The sequence below is a fragment of the Mustelus asterias genome, chromosome 12 (genome assembly GCF_964213995.1).
Source record: "Mustelus asterias chromosome 12, sMusAst1.hap1.1, whole genome shotgun sequence".
In the NCBI taxonomy this organism is placed as follows: domain Eukaryota; kingdom Metazoa; phylum Chordata; class Chondrichthyes; order Carcharhiniformes; family Triakidae; genus Mustelus; species Mustelus asterias.
Window position 1 is genome coordinate 66,082,305 of NC_135812.1, and position 24,295 is coordinate 66,106,599.

Consider the following 24,295-nt stretch of genomic DNA (forward strand, 5'->3'; position numbering starts at 1 on the left):
CCGGGATGTTGGATTTATGTCACATTATCAGTAACCCCCACAGCTTGCCTCCTGGACTTGCGGGCTGTCCTGTCTGGAGACAATTCACATCTCTTTAACCTGTGCTTAATGCTCCCTCCATCCACATTGTCTGTATCTTTAAGATCTGGTTGGCTGTAGAGATTCGCATTCTAATCAGTATTCTGTAACTTGATTTTGTGTCTTTGTATGCCCTGTTTGAGAGTACATTTCCACTCCATCTGACGAAGGAGCAGCGCTCCGAAAGCTAATGGTATTTGCTACCAAATAAACCTGTTGGACTTTAACCTGGTGTTGTTAAAACTCTTACTGTGTTCACCCCAGTCCAACGCCGGCATCTCCACATCGGAATTATACCCAGCATACATCATCAGCATTTGAACAAAGGAGAGGAAAGTAGTGTGTGTGCATGCGTTTGTGTGCGGGTGCATGTGTGGCGGAGTGGGGCGGCGGGAGAAAGAGGAGGAAAACCGCGCTTGTTTTTGTATTTTAAAGAGTGAAGCAGGTTTTCCGTCACCTTTACAAAGCTCATTAAGATCCTCGGCCAGGTCCCAGGTCTTGGGGAGAGATCCACTTAGTGACCAATAATGTTTTGTTTAAGGTAATTAAAGTTTAATTTTCAAGATGCTAGTGAAGTGAATAAAGCCACAAGAGTCCACAGGTTTGGGACAATAAAAAATTAGCTTGACTACACAAGTTCAGAAAAATACAATAATTTACAATATCTGCCTTATACTCTAACATTCAGGGAAAGTATGAGGTACATGTCAATTAACAGGCAAACTGTGGTCGGACACAACACACTACACAATTGATGATAGATGCGACCAAAACAGATTCCATGGATTTCTCAACAACACAACCAGATGTTTCTCATGTTGTGAGCCAACAAATCTCACTAAAACTTGGTCTTTCTCACATGGGATCTTTCCCAATCTCCATCTCAAGTCTTGCCTTAGAATTCTCTCCAAAAAAGTTACTCCAATTTGGATGGCTTCAATGATGGTCCAACTCGCAGGATTTCAACTGGATTGCCATGTACACTTTAGACACGAGATCACAAGCACAACTTCAGCTCTTCTGGCCACACCAAGCAGTAATTCACTGCTCCAAAGGGATAGTTCTGCCCAAACGGCCCACAGTATGGAGTCACCTACCTCCAATTGCCTTTATGGATCTTCTCAGCTTTCCTCAAGTCCAGTCTGTTAACTGCAGCTCATGCCATGCTTTTAAAGCTAACTGGGACCTCTTCACATGCCTGTCCTTTATCTATGGGACAATTCCTAGCTGACTAAAAAAAAACCTGACTCAAATTGACGATGCTGTTCACTGAACCTTGAACTGACCTGGTGACCTACCGAAACACTTCAAAAGAGTCCCACCTCTGTTACAAGGCAGGAACAAATGTAACAAGCATTGAAACATCCTGTACTTTAAATGTTAACAGTCTACATAGACTGTTAACCTCCATAGTACACAGAATGAATGGATTTCATAACAAGCTGATGTGATGACATCCCTCACATTACAACTGAAGTACAGGTACAGTAACTGAAATCTAGTTATCCAAAAACAGGCAATGTCTTAAAACCATTGTGAAATGCCACGCTGGTCAAGGTCCAGGGTCTGTTTTAGGTTCAAGGTCTTCATTGTTTGTTTTCCTTCTGCTCAGTTTCCTCCTCTAACCCCCGGTCTTCTTCCATCATGTCTGCTGTGCTTGGATCACGTCTCAGAGCCTCCACATCGTGCTCCTGTTGTGGAGCAAAATCATCCTCCCAGTCTTCTGGGGAAACCATTTCTTTTGACATGGTTCTTCTCCACCAGGCGCCAATCAAATGCAGATGAGTAGATGGCGATGGGACGAGAGAAACACATGACTGCTGGAGAATGCAATGTTGCTACACTCGCGTCAGGGCCACTACCAGTATGTATGGCACTGCCTGGGGAGGGGGAACCGGCTCTTGAGATTACTCCTCAATCGGCAGTTTGACATTTCCAACAAGGACCCAAGGGAGCGTAGGAAGGAAGCATCTACTTTCGAGTTAACCTGGATCCCGGTCTCTTTGCTTCATGATTTTTTATTACAATCAGGATCTTTAGTAGTTTCAGGTAAGGTACAGGTTGGTCATCCAAAATCCCAGAAAATCTGAAATGGGGCACAGTCTCAATCCCAAAGGTGCCAGATTAGGGATATTACAACAACCTCATTCTGGGCTCTTCCTTGCCTTAAAATTTGGGCTGTTGTCCCTTTAAAAAATAAATTCATTGACTCAACTCACGCCGTTTGTAAATAAGGAGATAAGCATTCCTCTCAATGGGCCCATTTAACAGACTAGCTTATGAATGGGAAAAAGGGAATCATTATTCTGCTTCTTAAGTGCCTGCCTCGAGCAGGAAACTACATGGGACCAGACAAAAGCTGCTGTTCTGTTATGGACCTAATGTCGGTTTTAAATTCCGATCGAGGCACTGAAAGAGCACACCAGCTCTTCCCCGCACTGCAATCCTACAGCTTATCTCTCGGAAGCCCAAGATGAACATTGTTGCACTACCTCTGGCCACAGGCTTCAAGGTCCATTGAAATACAAATTGAGGACGCTGCTCTGAATGCACAGTAATAAGCTTTTAGCATAACAATAGTGCACTTCCATAGTCAGAGATCAATTGTACAATATGCTGTGGCTAGATATACTGTACCATAATGGTGCTGCTACCAGTTACAGCCCAACCTTGGTAGCCCGGCAGCTTAAGGGCTAAGTGACACCATCCTTTCCAGAAAGGCCAAGATCCACTAGAAAACATGGGACTGGATTTTACAATCCACCACTCCTTTCACAGTCATCCTCTAACCAATCAGAATACCCCTGCACTGCTCAAGCTATGGGCAAACTCCACAGGCAATATCACCTTTAACAAACTCCTCTCGTCTCCTTGGACCCTGGTCTGGACTTGGTTTCTTCAAGGAGGGGACAACTCTCAAATAGGAATATTATTTAAAACCAGTGTGTACTTGGATGACAGACATTGAAAACCATTGAGTTGAGATTGAGCTGAAGCAGCCAGATATCTCACACACTGAGCTGCAGGCCCAATTATTGCAGCACTTTTTTTTTATTCAGTCATAGCTTGGGTTTCCTCCGGGTGCTCTGGTTTCCTCCCACAGTCCAAAGATGAGCAGGTTAGGTGGATTGACCATGATAACTGCGCAGAGTTACAGGGATAGGGCAGGAGACTGGCATGGGTAAGATGCTCTTTGAGAGTTGGTGCAGACTCAATGGGCTGAATGGCACTGTAAGGATTCCATGGTTCCAAGATTTAGGCTTTACTGACTAGGCCAGTATTTATTGCCTGTTTCTAGCTGCCCTTCAGAAGGCGATGGTGGGCTGTCCTCTTGAACTGCTACAGTCCATGTGGTGTAGGTGCAGCCATAGTGCTGCTAGTGAGGGAGTTGCAGGGTTTTAACCAAGTGACAGTGAAGGAACGGCAATATATTTCCAAGTCAAGATGGTGAGTGACTTGGAGGGGAACCTCCATTTGATGGTGATCCCAGGCATCTGCTGTCCTTGTCCTTCTAAATGGGAGTTGCCGTGGGTTTGAAAGATGCTATCTAAGAAGCCTTGGTGAATTCTGGCTGTGCATCTTGTAGATGGTACACACTGCTGTCACCGTGAGTCAGAGGTGGAGTACGTGAAGGTTTATGGAAAGAATGCCAATCAAATGGGATGGTTTGTTCTGGTTGGCATTGAGCTTTTTGACTGTTGTTGGAGCTGCCCTCATCATTGCAAGTGGAGAGTATTCCATCAACTCCTGATTTATGCCTTGTAGATGGTGGACTGGCTTTAGGGTTTAGTTTAGCTTAGTTTATTTATTAGTGTCACAAGTAGGCTCACATTAACACAGTAATCCGAGTTACTCGCCACAGGATGCCTACCTAGCCTCTGACCTGCTCTTGCAGCCACAGTATTTATATGGCTAGTCCAGATCAGTTTCTGATCAATGGCAACCCCCAAGATGTTGTCCTAAACTCAGCTCAGTTCCAACATTTTCAAACCATTCCTTGGACTCAATAAAGGAGAGAACTTTAAAATAAAATCACAGGAAAAGGTCGCCAACTCCACTGCTCAAATGTCAATGCAATCATTTCTGTGTTCACAGGGGGAAGAGTCCAATCACAATCCCTCGAGTTTTTCATTTTGTAATGAAACATGAAAAGTTAATGATTCCATATACAAGGCACATTGGTTTCAAGCAAACCCATTTCTAGGACAATGGACTGCATAAAATGTGTATTGTGGAGTCTCACAAGAGGCTTAAATCAATATTCCCATTGATATTCATAAATCTCAGTCAAGTAGGTACGACAACAAATCCTGCCCTTCCAATTCAGGACCCAACCGCCAACTGAATAAATTTTTTAAAAATGCATTTCTGTACATCCAAAATTGAACAAAGCAAAGTAATGAGCAGAACATATAAGCATAAGTCAATAACTCAATTGCCGAGGTTTTGGGGTGCAAAATTGCCATGGGGTTCGATGGCCAGAAATAACTGCAGTTTGGACACGCATGTTAAGAATTAATCTGTAGCCCAGGACTGGGAATCCAGTATTTCAAGATTGTGATTCTTGTGTGCCTAATCTGTGGTGGAAGGTGAGAAACATACCTGTGGATCGCTGCTGGTCTTTCTCAAAGCCGTGTGTGAGGTCTCCATATGATGTGACAGGCTCCCTGACGAGTGGAATCCATTCACTGTAATACAAACACAAGCAGCGTCATTAAAGACAGATCTAATCTAGTCTACACAAGGTCTGATCTAAGATATGGTCCAAACGTAAGTGTCTTTTTGGAATTCACTAACTTGAAGACATTGATCACCTCCCACCCTTTGTTTGATTTGATTTATTATCGTCACATGTATTAGTATTGAAGAAGGGAAAGGATTAATGTTTTTTGTACTCAATGTATTTTGTACCTAAAGGGTTAATGGATTTTGTACTTAGAATGTATCACAAGCATAACCCTTCATTATGGCTAATCCCCTTGTTTATACTGCTTCTGACATTAATATAAGTTAACTTTTATTCTTATAACAATAGATAGTCAAATGTAAATGTGAATGTGTTTGCAGACATGCAAGTCTTACCTTTTCTACAGGCTTTCATGGTAAGTGTAAATGGAAGAAAGCATTACAAGATGTGGGGCATGATAACGGCCGTTTAAAGGAGGACTCCCGCTGGGCCAGCTACAATTATGCTGGTAACTTTAAAGGAAGGGCCGTGGAAGAGCAGGAAACCTACGACTGTATCGTGACTACAGCTGCCAGAGAACTGTTGCTTCGTGATCAAGGACTGTTGTATGGACTTTGATTCATGACGAGACCAGTGTTTGTGTCGTGACTGGTGCTGGGAGCCATAATGTATATATATCCCCACTTTTCTGTGTTCAGAGAGAACTTTGGCTTCCGCTTTCAAGGGGTCAGATTCTCCCGCAAGCTTGTGAGAATAAAGCCTTACTCTATTTTGACTCATACCAGCCTCAGAGGTATTTTTACCGACTTCAGTATACAGTGAAAAGTTGTGTTTCTCGCATGCTATATGGACAAAGCATACCGTTCATGGAGAAGGAAAGGAGAGAGAGCAGAATTTACTGTTACAGTCATAGCTAGTGTGTAGAGAAAGATCAACTTAATATAAGGTAGGTCCATTCAAAATTCTGATGGTAGCAGGGAAGAAGCTATTCTTGAGTCGATTGGTATGTGTTCAGAATTTTGTATCTTTTTCCCGGCAGTAGAAGATGGACTGGACTGGGCAGTTCCAATCACACAAGGCAGCCAATAAATCACAACAGGAATGATGTGGAGTTGCCGGCGTTGGACTGGGGTAGGCACAGTAAGTAGTCTCACAATACCAGGTTAAAGTTCAACAAGTGTATTTGGTAGCACGAGCTTCCGGAGCACTGCTCCTTCATCAGGTGAGTCAGGAAGGATTGTGGAGTTTACACGTTCTCCCCATGTCTGTGTGTGCTTCCTCCGGGTGCTCCAGTTTCCTCCCACACTCCCAAGATGTGCAGGTTAGGTGGATTGGCCATGCTAAATTGCCCCTTAGTGTCAGGGGGGCCAGCAGGGTAGATACATGGGGTTACAGGGATGGGGCCTGGGTGGGATTATTGTCAGTGCAGGCTCGATGGGCTGAATGGCCTTTTTCTGCACTGTAGGAATTCTATGATCTAATCAGTTGGAGAGGAACAGTACCAAGTGATAATCAAGGAGTTGTTTGTTTCCTTTTGCTTTCCCTACTTTTCTCACACTGTAAGGAATTGGTATTTGACCGAGTGTACTTGTTATATATTTGTATTAGTTCTTATCTTACTGAAGCTATTGTATTCATGTATTCACATATTCGCTGGAAGTGATGTCATAAACCGTTAGCATGGGAAACAGGCAGAGAGAAGAAACAGCCATGTAAGAGAACACACACCTGTAAACAAAGCCCCATTGTCTCAAACCTTCTATGCTCCCTAGCATCATTCTCTAATATATTAGAACACCCAGAGTCCTAATAAAATACAGTACCTGCTGTTGTGTAGCTTTTCACTGGTGAATGAGACACTAAACAAGCTGGTGCTGGTAGATCCAAGACCCAACAGAAGAAATGGTTCCCACAGGCATCTCTGGAGGTGGCATATTTTCCCAATAGACTCAGGCACTTTGGCAAAGGTGAAGGATGTTGTGTTCTAGCCAATATATGCAGCAATTATAACTTGCAGAAAGCTATAAAATACGTGTCTGGCTGCAAAAGGTATGGCTGTTAATTCCAATCACGAATTCAACCTTCCTCCATCAATCCATTGCTATTGCGCAATTCCAATCACACAAAGCAGCCAATAAATCACAACAGGAAGGGGTGTGGAGTTTCCACATTCTCCCCATGTCTGCGTGTGTTTCCCCCGGGTGCTCCAGTTTCCTCCCACACGTATAAGTTCGGTGAATTGGCCATGCTAAATTGCTCCTTGGTGTTAGGGAGATTAGCAGGGTGGATACGTGGGGTTATGGGGATAGGGCCTGAGTGGGATTGTCAGGATGTGGAGATGCCGGCGTTGGACTGGGGTAAACACAGTAAGAAGTTTAACAACACCAGGTTAAAGTCCAACAGGTTTATTTGGTAGCAAAAGCCACACAAGCTTTCGGAGCCCCAAGCCCCTTCTTCAGGTGACTGGAAATTCTGTTCACAAACAGGACATATAAAGACACAGACTCAATTTACATGAATAATGGTTGGAATGCGAATCCTTACAGCTAATCAAATCTTTAAGATACAAACAACGTGAGTGGAGAGAGCATCAAGACAGGCTAAACAGATGTGTATTGTCTCCAGACAAGACAGCCAGTGAAACTCTGCAGGCCCAGGCAAGCTGTGGGGGTTACAAATAGTGTGACATGAACCCGATATCCCGGTTGAGGCCGTCCTCGTGTGTGCGGAACTTGGCAATCAGTTTCTGCTCAGCGACTCTGCGCCGTCGTGTGTCGTGAAGGCCGCCTTGGAGAACGCTTACCCGAATATCAGAGGCCGAATGCCCGTGACCGCTGAAGTGCTCCCCAACAGGAAGAGAACAGTCTTGCCTGGTGATTGTCGAGCGGTGTTCATTCATCCGTTGTCGCAGCGTCTGCATAGTTTCCCCAATGTATCACCTGCAGAGTTTCACTGGCTGTCTTGTCTGGAGACAATACACATCTTTTTAGCCTGTCTTGATGCTCTCTCCACTCACGTTGTTTGTATCTTAAAGACTTGATTAGCTGTAAGTATTCGCATTCCAACCATTATTCATGTAAATTGAGTCTGTGTCTTTATATGCCCTGTTTGTGAACAGAATTCCCAGTCACCTGAAGAAGAGGCTTGGAGCTCCGAAAGCTTGTGTGGCTTTTGCTACCAAATAAACCTGTTGGACTTTAACCTGGTGTTGTTAAACTTCTTACTGGGATTGTCAGTGCAGGCTCGATGGACTGATTGAATCCCTACAATGCAGAAGGAGACCAATGATCTAATCAGTTAGAGGGGAACATTAGCAAGTGATAATGAAGGAGATGTTTGTTTCTTTTTGCTTTTCCTACTTTTCTCACACTGTAAGGAATTGGTATTTACTCTGCTCAGTGAAAGGAGCTAGCGGGCTGGTGTTTGGTGAGTATCTGGTAAGTGGTTAACGTCTATTTCAGTTAGATGGATACAAGCCAGTCTGTCCAACCTTTCTTCCTGAGGGTTAAAATAGTACACAAACTGTTGGTAAGTTAATAAAGTAAAAACAACAGGGATCAGAGCTGGGCGTCAATCCTTTACAATTTATATAAATGATTTGGATGAAGGGACTGATGAAATGGTTGTTAAAGTTGCTGATGACAAAGAGACAGCGAGGAAAGTAAGTTCTAAAGAGGACCTAAGGAGGCTACCAAAGGATATAAATAGGTTATGTGAGTGGGCCAAGATCTGGAAAATGGAAATATAATGTGGGAAAATGAGAGGTTGTCCATTTTGGCAGAACGAATAAAGCAGCAGCATATTATCTAAATGGCGCGAGATTATTGTGCCGAGATGCAGAAGGATCTGGGTGCCCTAGTGCATAAATTGCAAAACGTTGCATACAGGTCCAGCAAGTAATTAGCAAAGCTAATAGAATGTTATCGATTATTGCAAGAGGAGCGGAATACAAAAGTAGTGAGGTTCGTGAGACCACATCTGGAGTACTGTGTATAGTATTGGTCTCCCTATTTAAAGAAAGATGCAAATGCATTGGAAGCAGTTCAGAGAAGGTTTATTAGATTAACAATTGGAATGGGCAGTTTGTCTTATGAAGAAAGGTTGGACAGACTGGAGAGCAAGTGGCGACTTAATTGAAACACACAAGATCCTGAAGGCTTTTGACAGGGTGGATGTGGAAAGGATGTTTCCTTTTGTGGAAAAATCGAGAACGAGGAGTCACTTTTTAAAAATAAGGGGTCACCCATTTCAGATAGAGATGAGGAAAAAGAACTTTCTCTGAGGGTTGTGAGACTTGGAAACTCTCTTCCTCAAAAGGTTGAGGCAGTCTTTATAAGGCAGAACTAGATAGATTCTTGATAAGCAGGGGTGAGAGGTTATTGGGGGTAGACAGAAAGTGTGAAGCTGAGGTTGAAATTAGATCAGCCACAATCTTACCGAATGGCTGAGCGGGCTCGAGTAGCCTATTCCTGCTCCTAATTCCTATGCCTGGATAAATGGAGTCAAATACTAACAACATACTCGCTATTTTTTTATACAGGATATACTTGCAGTAAAACTGCATTTGAAATTGAGTCAAGAATATTTTTAAGTGATAAAAATTCTGTGAAGTAAATACACCTCAGCATTACACATTTCTCAGACCCTGCAACATAAAGTTTCAATTCCTATGTTAGTAACGAATAAAGAGAACGCTGAACAGCAATTTTGTCACATTAACTTCTTCGTCCAACAAACTATTCCCAGAAATCAATCTTTCAAGTCATGCTATTAGATCAGGGGTCTCCAAACTTTTCATTACGAGGGCCACATCGTATATTTTACACATTTTCAGGGGCCGAAGAAAAAAAATTAGTTTTATAAATGAATGAATAAAATTTAAATCAATAAGTTTTATTTGGATCATCTTTGTAATCAGCATGGTATGATTCAGAACAAAAGAGAAATGTGACAATTACAAAGAAATAATGCCGTGCTTGCACTGAGAAATGATATATAATGAGTAAAAATGTCAAACATTAGCAAATGCCCTGACAAAATAATCAATTACTTAACTGCAGATGAGAAAAGCAGGCTATTCATTTTTTAATTAATTTTATTTACTGAAATTTTACAAATGTTTACTTGAAATGAGAATTTGCCCAATTTTGTGGCACACAATAAGAAAAATAAACACGCCCCAAGAAAGAACTTCAGTAAAACAAAGCAAAGAAATTCAAAATAAACTTGAACCATTAATAAAGGTCGAACAAAAATAAATTCAGTCTGCACCTTTCTACACAATTCTGGCAATTGGAGTTTTCAATCATAACCAACAAATCATGAAGTTTTGCACAAGATTAATGGGAATGATGGAACTGCTTTTTTTAAATTTCAAAATATTGCTGAACTGAGGTTTCAAGCTTGAGGAGCCAATTATTAGAATGGACTTCAAATGCTCATCAGATAAATTTGCTCGATATTTGGACTTGACATGCTTCATTTTTGAAAATGTTTGTTCACACAGGTACGTTGTACCAAAAACTGATACAAATCCACAAGCAAATCGCTTCAAATTTGGAAACTGCTCAGGCTGCAAAGATTTATAAAATTGGATCAGATTTCCTTCTTTATACTTTTCTTTCAGCATGTCATCTGATTGGAGATCAATAATTTCCATTTGAAACCAACTTGGGAGTGTTTCAACATTGCAGCCAAATGGATTTTGAAACAGCTTTATTTCATCTGTGTTTCCATCAAGATCAGAAAATTGTTCCTGAAATTGTTTTTGCAAGTCCTTAATGATTTCTGTTGCAAATGAAGAAGGAAATTCTGCTTCACTTTCTTCATGAAAAATTTTAACAACATGAAAATGAACCAAGTTATGAACTTTCAGCTGTCCTTGAAGTAGCATCAGTTTTGCCCTGAGTGCCTTGACATGCACGAATAGATCACAAATCAAATTTGTTTCACCTTGCAACTTCAGAGTCAATCGATTCATTTGGCCTGTCACGTCTGCAAAAAATGCCAATTTCCAAAGCCAGTCAGTGTTTGATACAAGTGGTTCTTCTCTGTGAAAAAGGAATCAATTTCCTCTCTGAGCTGAAAGAACCGTGACAGAACCTTTCCACAACTAAGCCATCGAACTGCTGTACAATAAGGCAAGTCACCGAACTCAGAATCAGTTTCGTTCAGAAAATCACGAAACTGGCGATGATTAAGCCCGTGAGATCGAATGAAATTCACTGTTGAAACAACAGGTTTCAGAACGCAAGACATATCCACATATTTTCTGCGCAATGCTTGTTGATGGATAATGCAATGCAGAAACATGGGCTTTGAGAATCCACCAACCTCACAAGCTTTTGTGATTTGTCCAACCAAACCTTTCTTCACCCCAGACATGTTCTTTCCTCCATCAATTGTCACGCATTGCAGTTTATTCCACTCCAGGTTATATTCTAACACAGTTTTTTGCAATTCTTTGAAGATGTCTTCTCCAGTTACTGTGCTGTGCATGCTATGCACTGATGCTAATTCTTGTGTCACATTAAATTCACTGTCGATGGCACAGATCAATACTAGGAGTTGTGATGTGTAACACACATCAGTCGATTCATCAAGTGCGAGAGAATACAACTGAAAGTTTCTTGCTTTGTCTGCAATTTGTAGAAATATATTGCTTCCTATATCCTCAATTCTACGAGCCACAGTATTTGGCGCAAGACTGATGATTTTGAACAGATTTGCTTTTTCTGGGCATAACTCTTCCACTGCTTCCATTATACACTCTTTGATGAGATCTCCATCGGTGAATGGCTTTCCTCTTTTAGCCAACACATAAGCTAGTTTGTAACTGGCCCTGGTTAAAGCTTCATTTTCAGTTATCTTCTGCGTAAAAAAAGCTTGTTGGGAAAGCAACCGGCGTTGCATTGATTCAAATTTTTTCCGAACGCTGTGTTCCTGTGAATTGGGAATAACTTGGTTCACGTTTGGTCTCATAGTGCCGACGTACATTGTACTCCTTCAAAACTGCAACAGTTTCATTGCATATGTCACACAAGGCTTCATCACCTGCTTGTACAAAGAAGTACTTTACACCCCATTCTTCATTAAACAGGCGGCACTCACTGTCCACTTTTCTTTTCTTTTTTCCTTCCATAACTGAATTGCCGCCATCATTGTCATTGTTCTCACTCATTTCAGACAGATGTTGCTTACGGATTGCATAAAGCAGCTGTCACTCAGTCAATGCAGAGCGGCAATTGGATAACAGATGTCTCAATTGCTGAATCGTTTAATGAACTGTCAGTCACAGGACGGCAGCTCTGATTGGACAATAGGCCGGTAAAGAGGGCGGGGATTCCCATGGGTCCATCAGACACTGCGCGGAGCGGCAGCAAATGTCCGGCCTGTTGCTTCCGTCCCCGCGTCCAGACCCTGAGTCAGTGGCGGGGTTCCGGGCGCGGGAGTGTTTCCGGCAGCAGGAATCCCATCCCGCCCCACTGGCTGTGGGCCAGATGTAGCCCGCTGCGGGCCGGATGTGGCCCGCGGGCCATAGTTTGGAGACCCCTGTATTAGATGATCTCAGTCTTTCTAAAGAGAGACTTCAATTGCTTACAATCACCCTGCAATCAGACCCCAATGTGTTCGGGCTGAAGTTTTAAAGAGATGTTGACAATGAGTCATCCTTCTTAATTGGCACATTGACAATTATTTTAGTTTTTTTTATCTCCTCGATTTTCTCGCCTTCTTTCCTGAAGACGTTAGCTTGCACAGAGTGTAGCTTCACAGTCTGAGGAGAGCAGTCATTTGAAGCCAGCATTCTAAAAGCTTATTATTCCTGATATTTCCAAATATCTGGTAAAATTCTATTCTTTGTTTTACTGGGGCAGGTGGTGTTGAGTTCATAAACTTCTCTGTAAAATTGTATGACATTTTGCCTGCATTACAACTCCAAAGTTAACCCCGCATTGCTTTCTTCCCCCATTCACAATGTTGTTTAGATAGTCATTCAGTCCTCCCTCGTCATGTAGTAATCCTTGCTGAGCGTGTGAGAAACTGAGCTGTCCAGACCCCTGACATTGTCGCTCTTCATGAAATAAATTGGTGGTGCAGCTCTCCTTACAGAAGGAAAAGAAAAAATACTGAGCTTGGCAGCCAGTAATTGTTAGACATGAAGAATCGGGCCACGTGATACAGTGACAAGGACAATGAGCTCTCTATAGTGCTGACTCCAATTGGCCTGTAGTCGTGGTTAGGGTGGTGAGATACAACAAGATGGATCAGGGAAAATGCTTTTAGTACTTTCAGTGCAAGGTTTAGCATGTGAAAGGACATATATACACTGAAATACAGCATCAGCTTTTCACAGATTAATTTGTAAAAAATGACCTATTTATTGTTGAGAGCGAGAGTAGTTCTGACGAAGAGTCATCAATCTGAAACAATGGGTGGAATTTTCCCAACACTTGTCAGAATGTCAGGCCGTGACTGAAAACCAGCACTTAGTGCACAGAAACTCTGAGGGCGTGGTTTACATCAGCACTCTGGCAAGGTGGGCCTGCTAAGAGCTGGAAGGGCCGGCTCCACAGAGATCAAGGTGCCATCTCTGAAGGGCACCCGATCTGCATTTGTCTATAGTTTGCCCAAACTCCCAGACAGACGTGGACGACCATCCCCATAATCCCCCTACCACACAAGGATTGGGGGCACTCTCCGACCTCACCCTCACAGGCATCAGGACCCTCCCCTGTACCGCCCCCCCCCCCCCCCCCCCCCAATAAGACAAAGGAGCAGAATTAGGCCATTTGGCCCATTGGGTCTGCTCCACTATTCAATCATGGTGGATATGATTCCCATCCCCATTCTCCTTGATCCCATTATTGATCAAGAACTTATCTATCTCTGTCTTAAGGACACTCAATGACCCGGCCTCCACAGCCCTCTGTGGCAATGAATTCCACAGATTCACCACCCTCTGGCTGAAGAAATTCCTCCTCATCTCAGTTTTAAAGGAGCGTCCCTTCACTCTGAGGTTGTGCCTTCGAGTTCCAGTCTCTCCCACTAGTGGAAACATCCTCTCCACGTCCACTCTATCTAGGCCTCTCAGTATTCTGTAAGTTCCAATTAGAACCCCCCTCATCCTTCTAAACTCCATCAAGTATAGACGCAGACTCAACCACTCCTCACATGACAAACCCTTCATTCCTGGGATCATTCTTGTGAACCTCCTCTGGACCCCCTCCTCGGCCAGCACATCCTTCCATAGGTAGGGGGCCCAAAACTGCTTACAATATTCCAAATGTGGCCTGGCCAGTGCCTTGTACAGCCTCAGTAGAACATTCCTGCTCCCAAACACACATAAGGGAGGGGGTCATCCCACTGCCAGAACCCCTTTCGTACTGTCCCCTGGGCGGTGCCAAGGGGCAATGCCCAACTTTGTTTCTTAACCCCAGGGCCTCCAGGCACCTCTGCGCTCCTGGCACGGTCATCAAGACTGAGTCTCACTTATGAAAACCATTAGTAACTCTCGCTGGTGTGCTATCATGCCTGCTAGGTGGAAGATTCAATGAGGACTGAAGATGTGACGTTAACTATGCTGAGTATAAGGTAATGCATTCAAATTCATGCAAATCAGGTTCTCACCTTCCCTACTAAATCTACTAAATCCTGCTCATTAATTTGGTTTCTCTCACTGCAGATTTGCTCATTTAAATAGGCTCTCATCCATGGAAAACATATGTTCACAAAACTGAGCCTGATTGGTTCCAATTTTTAGGTATTTCCATTCAGTCAGTTAGCTACCAGAACTACAAATGTCAAGCTTTACATATCAACATTGAGAAAACTTGAGAAATGGAGTCAAGCAACAGGGAATTAAGAATGCATGACCATAGTTAGCCAACAAAACTTAAAATTTGCTTTGCTTTGCCTTCCCAAACTTGTTAACTTAATTTAGTGGCAAGGTGAACCTAGGTGGCTTGAGATAGATGCTGTGAGAGACCAGGACATCATCTTTGTCTTGTCGAGCTCTACATGTTCCACAGAAATCAGCTTCGTATACCAGGATAGACGAATCTCTAAGTCACCAAGGGTGGGAGACCTGACGTCTACCTTCACCTGCTTTGCCCCAGTCGTTTCCTAGGGTGTGACCGCTGTCGCATGTTAATTACTTGCCACCGGGCCAAGATAGGTCAAGGCAAGAGAATGAGGCTGACGATGTCAAACTCTCCCTCACTACAGTCCAATTCACCTGCAAGTCACGTTCATCATCTTTATATCATCTGACATCCCCAAGTCACGTGCTAATTGGCAAATGACTTAGCAGGAGACACGGACTGAGGCATGGGAGTTGTAGCCATGAAGCTATAGACAGATGACTCAGGCCATAGGATGGTTTTTCATTGGATGGAAGCATAAGTGGAACTTGGCAGCCCCTCGAGTGACTGAGCAGTCCTGTTCAGGACCACACTTCTCACCTCCCCAGGACAAGACAGGGGCTGGGACGAGTGCCTGAAATATTGTCTGCTCCACCACCCTGGACAGCCGGTCACAGCTTTCAGGGATCCCTTCAATGCAGTTGCAAGTCAATTTCAAAAAATACAAAGGTGACACTTGATACCCTTGGCGTTTGGGACATGCATGCCCACATGGATAACTCCACTGTCAACAGCCCAAGAAAAGAACTGTTCTTGATGGAAGAGAGCTGACCAGACACAAGATCCAAACTCCGGCTCTCAGAGAGATTCCTCTCCCTAAGGAGGGTCAGTTCAACGAAATCGATGCAGGTGACAGATGCTTTTCAAGTGGCCATGGAAAAGAAGAATGGCGCAAAGCTGGTGTCAGCATTGTTGTCATGAATCATCCTGTGGACTTGTTTTCCAAGGAGGATTAGTGAATGTCTGATGACATTTATACCATCCCCCTCCCCTCCACCAAGCAACTCGCATCGGTGTGTATGCCCCTGCCATTACCATGATGAGGTCAAGGATGAATTCTAAGATGACCACCACTCCTTGTTCTGGTGCCAAAGTTAGACAAGCTAATCATTCCAAATGACTTCAAAGCAAGAGTTTGTGTCGATCACCAAATGTAAGAGGGGATCATTGGGAAAAACAGGGTTGACAGTTGTAACAATAACGGACTCCGCTCACCTAACGTGTACTAAGCATGAGATCTTAATTACCAACACAGTTTTCTATCTCCCTAACCCCAGCAAAACGTTATGGATGCATCCCCATTCTATGCATCTGATCACCTATTTAAGAAATATTTAGATGTGCACTTGCAATGCCAAGGTATTCAAGGCCATGGGCCAAGTGCTAGGAAATGGGATTAGATTGGTTAGCTGGTTTGTCTTTGACTGATGCAAATGCAATGGGTTGAAGGGCCTTTCTCTGTGCTGTACACCTCTATGCCGTCACCAAACAGAAGTACAGGGAGTGTGTGCATAACAAAAGCCACGCGCAACACTGATTGCTGGACTGATCACCATTACCACCGTTACAACTGCCGACCCCATTTTTCCCGATGATCCCCTCTTACATTTGGTGATTTGCACAAACTCTTGCTTTGAAGTCACCCGGAATGATTAGCCTGTCTAACTTTGGCAACAGAACAAGAAGTGGTGGTCATCCTAGAATTCATTCTTGACGTTGTCAGGGTTGGTTATGGCAGGGGCATACACACCGATGCGAGTTGCTTGTGTGCAGGGGAGAAGGGTGATTTAAATGTCATCAGATATTCACTAATTCTCCTTTTAAAACAAGTCCACAAGATGATTCATGACAAAGTTGACACCAGTTTTGCATCATTCTCCTTCAAAACTAAGCATCCAAGATATTCCCTCCAAGGCGCCCTCAGGAGAATAAAGGTCCAGAAGCATCTCAACATGTCAAGGCTCAAACACAGTAAGAGTTTTAACAACACCAGGTTAAAGTCCACCAGGTTTATTTGGTAGCAAATACCATAAGCTTTCGGAGCGCTGCTCCTTCGTCAGATGGAGTGGAAATTTCCATTTCCACTCTCATTTCCACTCAATCACATTGAGGAAGTACACGTTCCGATCTGTCGAGGGAAGGGGGCCCTTGAAGTCCACACTCAGTCTTTCGAAAGGACGAGTGGCCTTAATGAGGTGCGCCCTGTCAGGTCGGTAGAAGTGCGGTTTGCATTCCGCACATACCTGGCAGCTTCTGGTTATGGACCTGACATCCTCCACCGAGTAGGGTAGATTCCGGGCCTTTATGAAGTGGAAGAGCCGAGTGACCCCCGGATGGCAGAGGTCATTGTGGAGAGCCTGTAATCGATTCTCCTGCGCACTAGCGCATGTTCCACGCGACAGGGCGTCCGAGGGCTCGTTGAGCTTCCCTGGACGGTACATGATATCATAATTGTAGGTGGAGAGTTCGATTCTCCACCTCAAGATTTTATCATTCTTGATCTTACCCCGTAACTTGTTGTTGAACATGAACGCCACGGACCGCTGGTCCGTGAGCAGAGTGAAGCGTTTTCCCGCCAAGTAATGGCGCCAATGCCGAATGGCCTCCACAATGGCCTGGGCCTCCTTTTCCACCGCGGAATGCCGAATTTCAGGGCCTTGGAGGGTGCGAGAGAAAAAGGCGACGGGCCTGCCCGCCTGGTTAAGTGTGGCAGCCAGGACGAAATCAGATGCATCACTCTCCACCTGGAAGGGGATGGACTCATCAATAGCGTGCATCGTGGCTTTCGCGATGTCGGCTTTTATTCTTGCAAAGGCTAAGCGAGCCTCTGTTGTTAGGGGAAAGGAGGTAGACTTGATGAGCGGACGGGCTTTGTCCGCGTAATTGGGAACCCACTGTGCATAGTATGAGAAGAAGCCTAAGCATCTTCTCAGTGCTTTGATGCTAGTGGGCAGGGGGAGTTCGAGGAGGGGACGCATACGGTCTGGATCAGGGCCAAGGACCCCGTTTTCCACCACGTATCTGAGGATAGCTAGGTGGCGCGTGCGAAATACACACTTCTCCCTGTTGTAGGTCAGATTCAGGCGAGATGCAGTGCATAAGAATCTAAGAAGGTTGGCATCGTGGTCCTGCTGGTCATGGCCGCAGATGGTGACGTTATCCAGGTACGGGAAGATAACCCGCAGCCCGTTCTGGTCCACCATTCGGTCCATAGCACGCTGGAAGACCGAGACCCCATTCGTGACACCAAAGGGAACCCTTAAAAAGTGGTACAGGCGACCATCCGCCTCAAAGGCCGTGTATTGTCGGTCCTCTGGGCGAATGGGGAGCTGGTGGTAAGCAGACTTTAAGTCGATGGTGGAGAACACCCGGTACTGCGCAATCTGATTGACCATGTCAGATATGCGCGGGAGGGGATACGCATCCAGCTGCGTGTATCTGTTAATGGTCTGACTATAGTCTATGACCATCCGGGGTTTGTTCCCATTCTTAACCACCACGACTTGCGCTCTCCATGGACTAGCGCTAGGTTGGATGATCCTTCCTTGAGGAGCCGCTGAACTTCAGATCGAATGAAGATCTGAACCTCAGCGCTGTAACGCCTGCTCTTTGTTGCGATGGGCTTGCAGCCTGGCACGAGATTCTGGAATAGGGAGGGTGTGGTAATCCTGAGCGTCGAGAAACTACATGTGGAGCGCGTTGGGCAATTTAGAGGCTGCAGTGCTCCCACTGAAAGCGGAGGGAGTGGCCCACCGTACTGCAGGGTTACACTCTTCAGGTGGACCATAAAATCTAGTCCTAGGAGTATCGGCGCGCAAAGGTGCGGTAACACAAGGAGCCTGAAGCTCTCGTAAACCGTGCCCTGCACCGTCAGGTTGACCACGCAGCTCCCTAGCACGGTGACAGACCGGGACCTTGACGCCATCGAAATTGTCTGCTTGACAGTCCGAATCTGGAGACCGCACCGCTTCACGGTGGCAGGGTGAATGAAGCTCTCCGTGCTCCCGCTGTCAAACAAACAATAAATCTGGCATCCGTTTACCTGTATGTCCATCATGGACTTGTCGAGTCTGTGAGGCTTGGCCTGGTCCAGGATGATTGACGCCACCGTTGGATCATGGGTGCAACTGCAGGCAGCTGAGATGGTTGATGACGGCCCCTGCTGGTCATTTGCGGTTGGTGCCGACCAAAATGGCTGCCCCCATAGGTCGCACGTGGTCGATGGCGCCAAAAACGGCGGCCCCTGCAGGTTGCACGTGTCTTGCGACTCCGTCGTTAGGAATGGCGACGCTCTGGAATCGCACGTGGTGGAAGACCTCGAAGACGCAGAAGACAAGGAGGCCGGCTCCGGGGAATCACACGCCGCACTGCTATGTTTGAAGGGTGGTTTGGTCCGGCATACTTTGGAATAATGTCCCTTCTTGCCACAGGCGGAGCACAATACCACTTTAGCTGGACATCCCTGCCGAGGGTGTTTCACCCCCCCACAGAAGTAACACCGCAGGCCACCTGGAGCTGCTGCCGTCGTCAGGTCCGAGGCTGGAAACACAATCGCGCAGTTTTTCGAACCCGCTGAATAAAGTGGAGTCTGCGGCTGCACCTGCCACAATGTCCCCACGCAGTCATCGGGGTACATCTCCAGACTTTGAGGCCGTTTCTAGAGCGTCAGCTAATTCTACGGTTTTAGTGAGGTCGAGGTTACCTTGCTCCAGCAGCCAAAGGCGGATGTACGACGAGCCGATTCCCGCCACGAACGCATCTCAAACTAGGTCGCTCATGTACTGGGCCGCCGACACTGGCTTGCAGTTGCAGGCTCTGGCTAGCTGCTGAGGTTCACACAGGTACTGTTCCGTCGTTTCGCCGGGCTGCCGCCGTCGAGTGGCTAGAAGGTGTCGAGCATGGATCTCACTCGGCGGTTTGTTGTATCGCTTTTTGAGAAGCTCGTGGGCCCCTTTGTAGTCTTGGGCCTCACAGATCGCTAAGTATACAGCGTCACTTACCCTCGCGTGGAGGACCCGGAGTCTGTCGGCGTCGTTGTGGACCGCTGTGGAGGCGTCGAGGTAATCTTGGAAACACTTCAACCAGTGGTCGAAAGTGTTCGATGCTCCCACGCACGTGGATCCAACGTAAGCCGCTCGGGTTTCAGCATTTGCTCCATGGTTTTCTTAATTTTCTTGTTGGCAATAAAATTGATGCGTGATAAATCACACGGGAGGCTGGATGTACCCGGGAAATAAAGGCTTTTATTGCCAACAATAACGGAGCTACTATATACAATATACAATCCCAGACTAAAGGGTCACCAGGCAGAGCAGTGACCTTTATACCTCTCCCGGAAGGCGGAGTCAACTGGGGCGCCCCATAGGACTATATTAAAAGGTAGAACAGCCCAACCCTAACCCCAACAGTAACATATCTACAGACTCATAGTGCTAGCCAAACCATGGCTCAGCACTCCTGGTGGTAACCAACAATGGTTCACCACAGATTGTTCCATTAACATCCTGTTCAAGATTGAGGAAATTTGGTTGTGTTTCCCGTCTTCCTTTTCCCAATTTTATTGTGATGCTCTCCTTTCATTTTTTTGGTCTGGAAGAAACTTGCTTAACGTATCTTCTACAGGGGCCTACAGAGGCCCACTGGCCTGTTATGTTGCTCCAGTATTTCCTGGTTTTCTTTAAGAGCCCTCAATTGCTCTTTCACATAAAGTGTGAAAACAGTTGAGTGAAAGAAAATGCAAGGTAATTTCTGAAACTTATTTTCAGCGGTCAATAGTTATTCAAAGCTCGGTTACCTGTAGGCAAGGAATTCATCTGTGACATTGGACTCTTTGGTGTCCCTGGTGCGCTAGTCGGCCTTTCCCAAGTCGTTTCTATAATAAAAGAAAGAAAAGGCTTCAGTCTACAAAAATAAACGTAAATCAGTTCAAAAAAACTGGCACAAGGCATCAGTTCAAGAGGTCGTTTTAAAGCTTCACCTCTCTTTTGTTTATCTGACTAAACCAACTGAGATTTCTGGAAATAAAATTTAATTTTATGCAGGACATCATTTATCATCAATTTATTTTTGGGCAACGAACATTTCTAACAAATAAAAATCTTTGGAACCTTCATGGAGTTCCACGCAAAGCAATACACAAGGAGGGACACACTTATTTGGAAGAAGTCCTGGGATGCATAGGTTAGAGAGATTAGTGGGTAAATATGTAGGGATATGGGGGTCGGGCCTGGGTGGGATTGTGGTCGGTGCAGACTCGATGGGCCGAATGGCCTCATTCTGTGCTGTAGGGTTTCTAAGTTCTAAGTTTCTAAGTTCAGAGAGAAGTTTCGCTGGGCTGATTCCTGGGATGAGGAGTTTGTCTTAAGAGGAAAAGCTGGGCAGGATGGGCCGATACTCATTGGAATTTAGGAGAACGAGAGATGATCTTATTGAAACATATTGGCCGGGATTCTCCCAGCCCTCTTCGCTGCTCGAGCAGTGGAAATCAGTGCGGAGCTGATTACCATATGGAAATCACTATTTCCATATGATTAGCCAGATCGGGACGGTATTCTCCAGGCTCGCTAGCGTCCCTGTCCCCCCGCCAGAAGAGGTTCCCACCAGCGAGGTTTACAACTGCTCCAGGGAACAAGCATGCTCACCCTGCTGGTGGGGACAGCGGCCACCCTGGGAGGTCGGGACAGGGCAGGATGCCCCTGGGCAGTGCCAGCCTGGCATCCTGCCCTGCCCCGACCTCCCAGGGTGGGGCTCACTGTCCGTCGATGGTGGTGGGACCTGCTGCGCACTCTGCAATGGGACTGGTGGGGAAGGGGGGGCGATCAGAGCTGGCCAATAAGCATGCGTCGATCTCCCCACTGACAGTTTGGGGCATGCGTAGTGGCCCGCTTACCACTATGTTGCTGGCCTCTCCAGCGGGATGAGGCTCTCCCCACCTCATGTACCAGTGTGAATCTCTTTGAGGCACTCCGTGATGCACAGAGCACTGGAGATACATTCAGCTAAGTACACACAAGAAACAGGTAGGAAATTCTCCTGTTTTCCTGCCCGATGGGCATTTAATTTTTCTGGGGAAAATCTGGCCATAGAATTTGGACTGGGGCTTGACAGGGTAAATGCTGAGAGGATGTTCCCCCTCACAGAACTAGGTTTGAAAATAGGAGACCTTCCATTTAAGATGGGGATGAGGAGGAATTTCTTCTCTCAGAGGGCCGTTAGTGTTTGGAATTCTCTTTCTCTACAAACAGTGGAGGCTGGGACATTTAATAGATTTTAAATCTATTTTTGATCGACAAGGGAGTCAAGGGTTATGGTAGCAAGCAGCAAAGTGGAGGTGAGGTCACAATCATGTCAGCCATGATCTTAGTGAATGGTGAAACGGACTTGAGGGGTTGACTGACCTATTCCTGTTCCTAGTTCTTGTGGGCTAGACTCTGCCTTCAACTCTGTAGTTTATTACCTCCTTTTCCTCGTCAACTTTTCTTCCTCTCTCCCAAAGACTCACTCGTATAACAATGCTTGCCTGGCAATGCCATGCCAACACTACCATTTTTCACGTATGAGCTTTAGTCTACATAGGACCATAGGCATCTCTCTCCATTAGCTCTAGACAACTGCTTACATATAGTTTGAGGAGCACCACTTGACAGGCCTGGGGCAAGTCGAGGAGATAGGCCTCCATGAACCATCACAGGAGGTGCAGGCATCGAACCCATGCCATTGGTGTCATTCGGCATCACATTCTAGCCATCTATCCATAAGCGGCCTATCCTCTACGGGGGTCCTCATAGTTACACCATTCCTGATCTCCAGAGACAAACAAACAATCTGAAAAGCTGACATTTGCTTGGCAATAAGGCCGACCATATTGTCCTCACTTTTACCCTGACTGAGATTTGTTGACCAAACCTATTATCAGGGTTTGCCTAGTTATGGAACACATTCTGCCGTTCCTGTCCCAGTGTTTACACTGTCAGTCGGCCTTGCTGCATGTTTCCGAGTTGCATTTACTGTTCTGCAATGCGACTATGAGACTCCTCACCTGGATTAGTACAAATTCAAAACTTGCACTTTACCATAATAAATTTTAATTTTCCCAAATGAGAGTTTGAAGGAAATAAATATTCTGACAGTTTTCATTATTTAAAAACTTTAAAAAGAGTGTATTGCTATTCTTTATTTTAGGGTAAAATCAATTTAATGAAGCTTTGCAGCGAAGGCTTACTCTACCAATTACATTGCTTAATTTGTCAAATTTATGCCAGTATGTATTAGAATGGGTTGAAGTAGTTCCCTTTCAACTACGCTACATATATTTAGTGTCAAAGTATCACATTATCCCCAGCAGCAAAACTGAGATATATTGACGCTAATTGAGTTAATGAAACAGAACTTTAAAAAAAAATAGATGTTTGCAATGGAAAGATTAGTGCTTGCTGATTCCCCAAGCAAAGCTCTGAACTAACCAAAATTAAAATGGAAGCTGCCCAATTATCCAATTTCAAAATGGAGAAATGGAGACTAATTGCCTGGGGATTGCTTTAACAGAATTTGCCAGCCGGACAAGCCTCAGAACTGGGTGGAGTGTTGTTTTTTATACCCCACCCAGCGTAAACCTTCACCGACTTCAATGAAGTGTAAAATCTCAGACAATGCAAAACGAACGCTGCACCGAGTCACTCCACTTTCCCAACAGCAGGTGGGTGAGGAGCAAAGTGCCCCCAGCGTAATCACCAATGGAAATTAGGTCAGACAGTTTAATCTGGCAACATGTCAGGATCCAGGGGTTTTATTGCAGGTGCTCATTGAATTATGCACGGCACAAACATTTGAAACTAAGCATGATCAGAAATACTCGGAAATCCCTGCTCATCAGCATCCTGTGCAATTATTTGCATTATGATGTTGTTAAGCAAGAATGATGAAACAAAAGGGATTCCAAGCACTTTCAATTATGTATTTCATTGTGGGAGAATTCTCATGGATCACATATTTCACTAGTAAGAAGTCTCTCACCTTTACTTTTAAATCTGTGCCGCTCGTTCCCCATCCATTCATGAGTGCGAATAGTTCCTCACTATCTAAACCCCATGTGATTTTGAACACCTCGATCAAATCTCCTCACAGCCTTGTCTCCTCAAGGGAAAACATTCCCAACTTCTTAAATCCACCTTCATAACTGAAGTTCCTCATCCCTTGAGTCATTCCTGTGAATCTTTAATGCCTCTCTAACACCTTACCATCTTTACTAAAGTGTGGCACTCTGAATTGGACACAGTATTCTACCTGAAGCAGAACTGTATCACAAGTAGTCTTACATCAACACTGCAGTGAAGTTACTGTGAAAATCCCCAAGTTGCCACACTCCAGCGCCTGTTCAGGTTCACGGAGGGAGAATTTAGCTTGGCCAATGCCCCTAAACAGCACATTTTTCGGACTGTGGGAGGAAACCACAGCACCCGCAGGAAACACACGCAGACATGGGAGAACGTGCAGATTCTGCACAAACAGTGACCCAAGCCAGGAATCGAACCCAGGTCCCTGGCACTGAGAAGCAGCAGTGCTAACCACTGTGCCACCATGCCAACCCTAGTGTCTTAAACAAGTTCAACAC

The 24,295-nt window shown here is 45.1% G+C and overlaps 1 protein-coding gene across 40 annotated transcripts in view; it reads right to left on the bottom strand.

Annotated features, from left to right (window-relative positions):
* gas7b (growth arrest-specific 7b) overlaps window positions 1–24,295 on the bottom strand; it is a 718,490-nt gene that overhangs the window by 150,678 nt on the left and 543,517 nt on the right. For all 40 annotated transcript variants that reach the window (XM_078225370.1, XM_078225385.1, XM_078225378.1 and 37 more), the window contains 2 exons: window positions 20,480–20,557; window positions 4,681–4,766 (listed from right to left, as the gene is read on the bottom strand). In XM_078225370.1, the coding sequence (XP_078081496.1) occupies window positions 4,681–4,766; window positions 20,480–20,557 (164 nt within the window). The remainder of the gene's footprint in view (window positions 1–4,680; window positions 4,767–20,479; window positions 20,558–24,295) is intronic.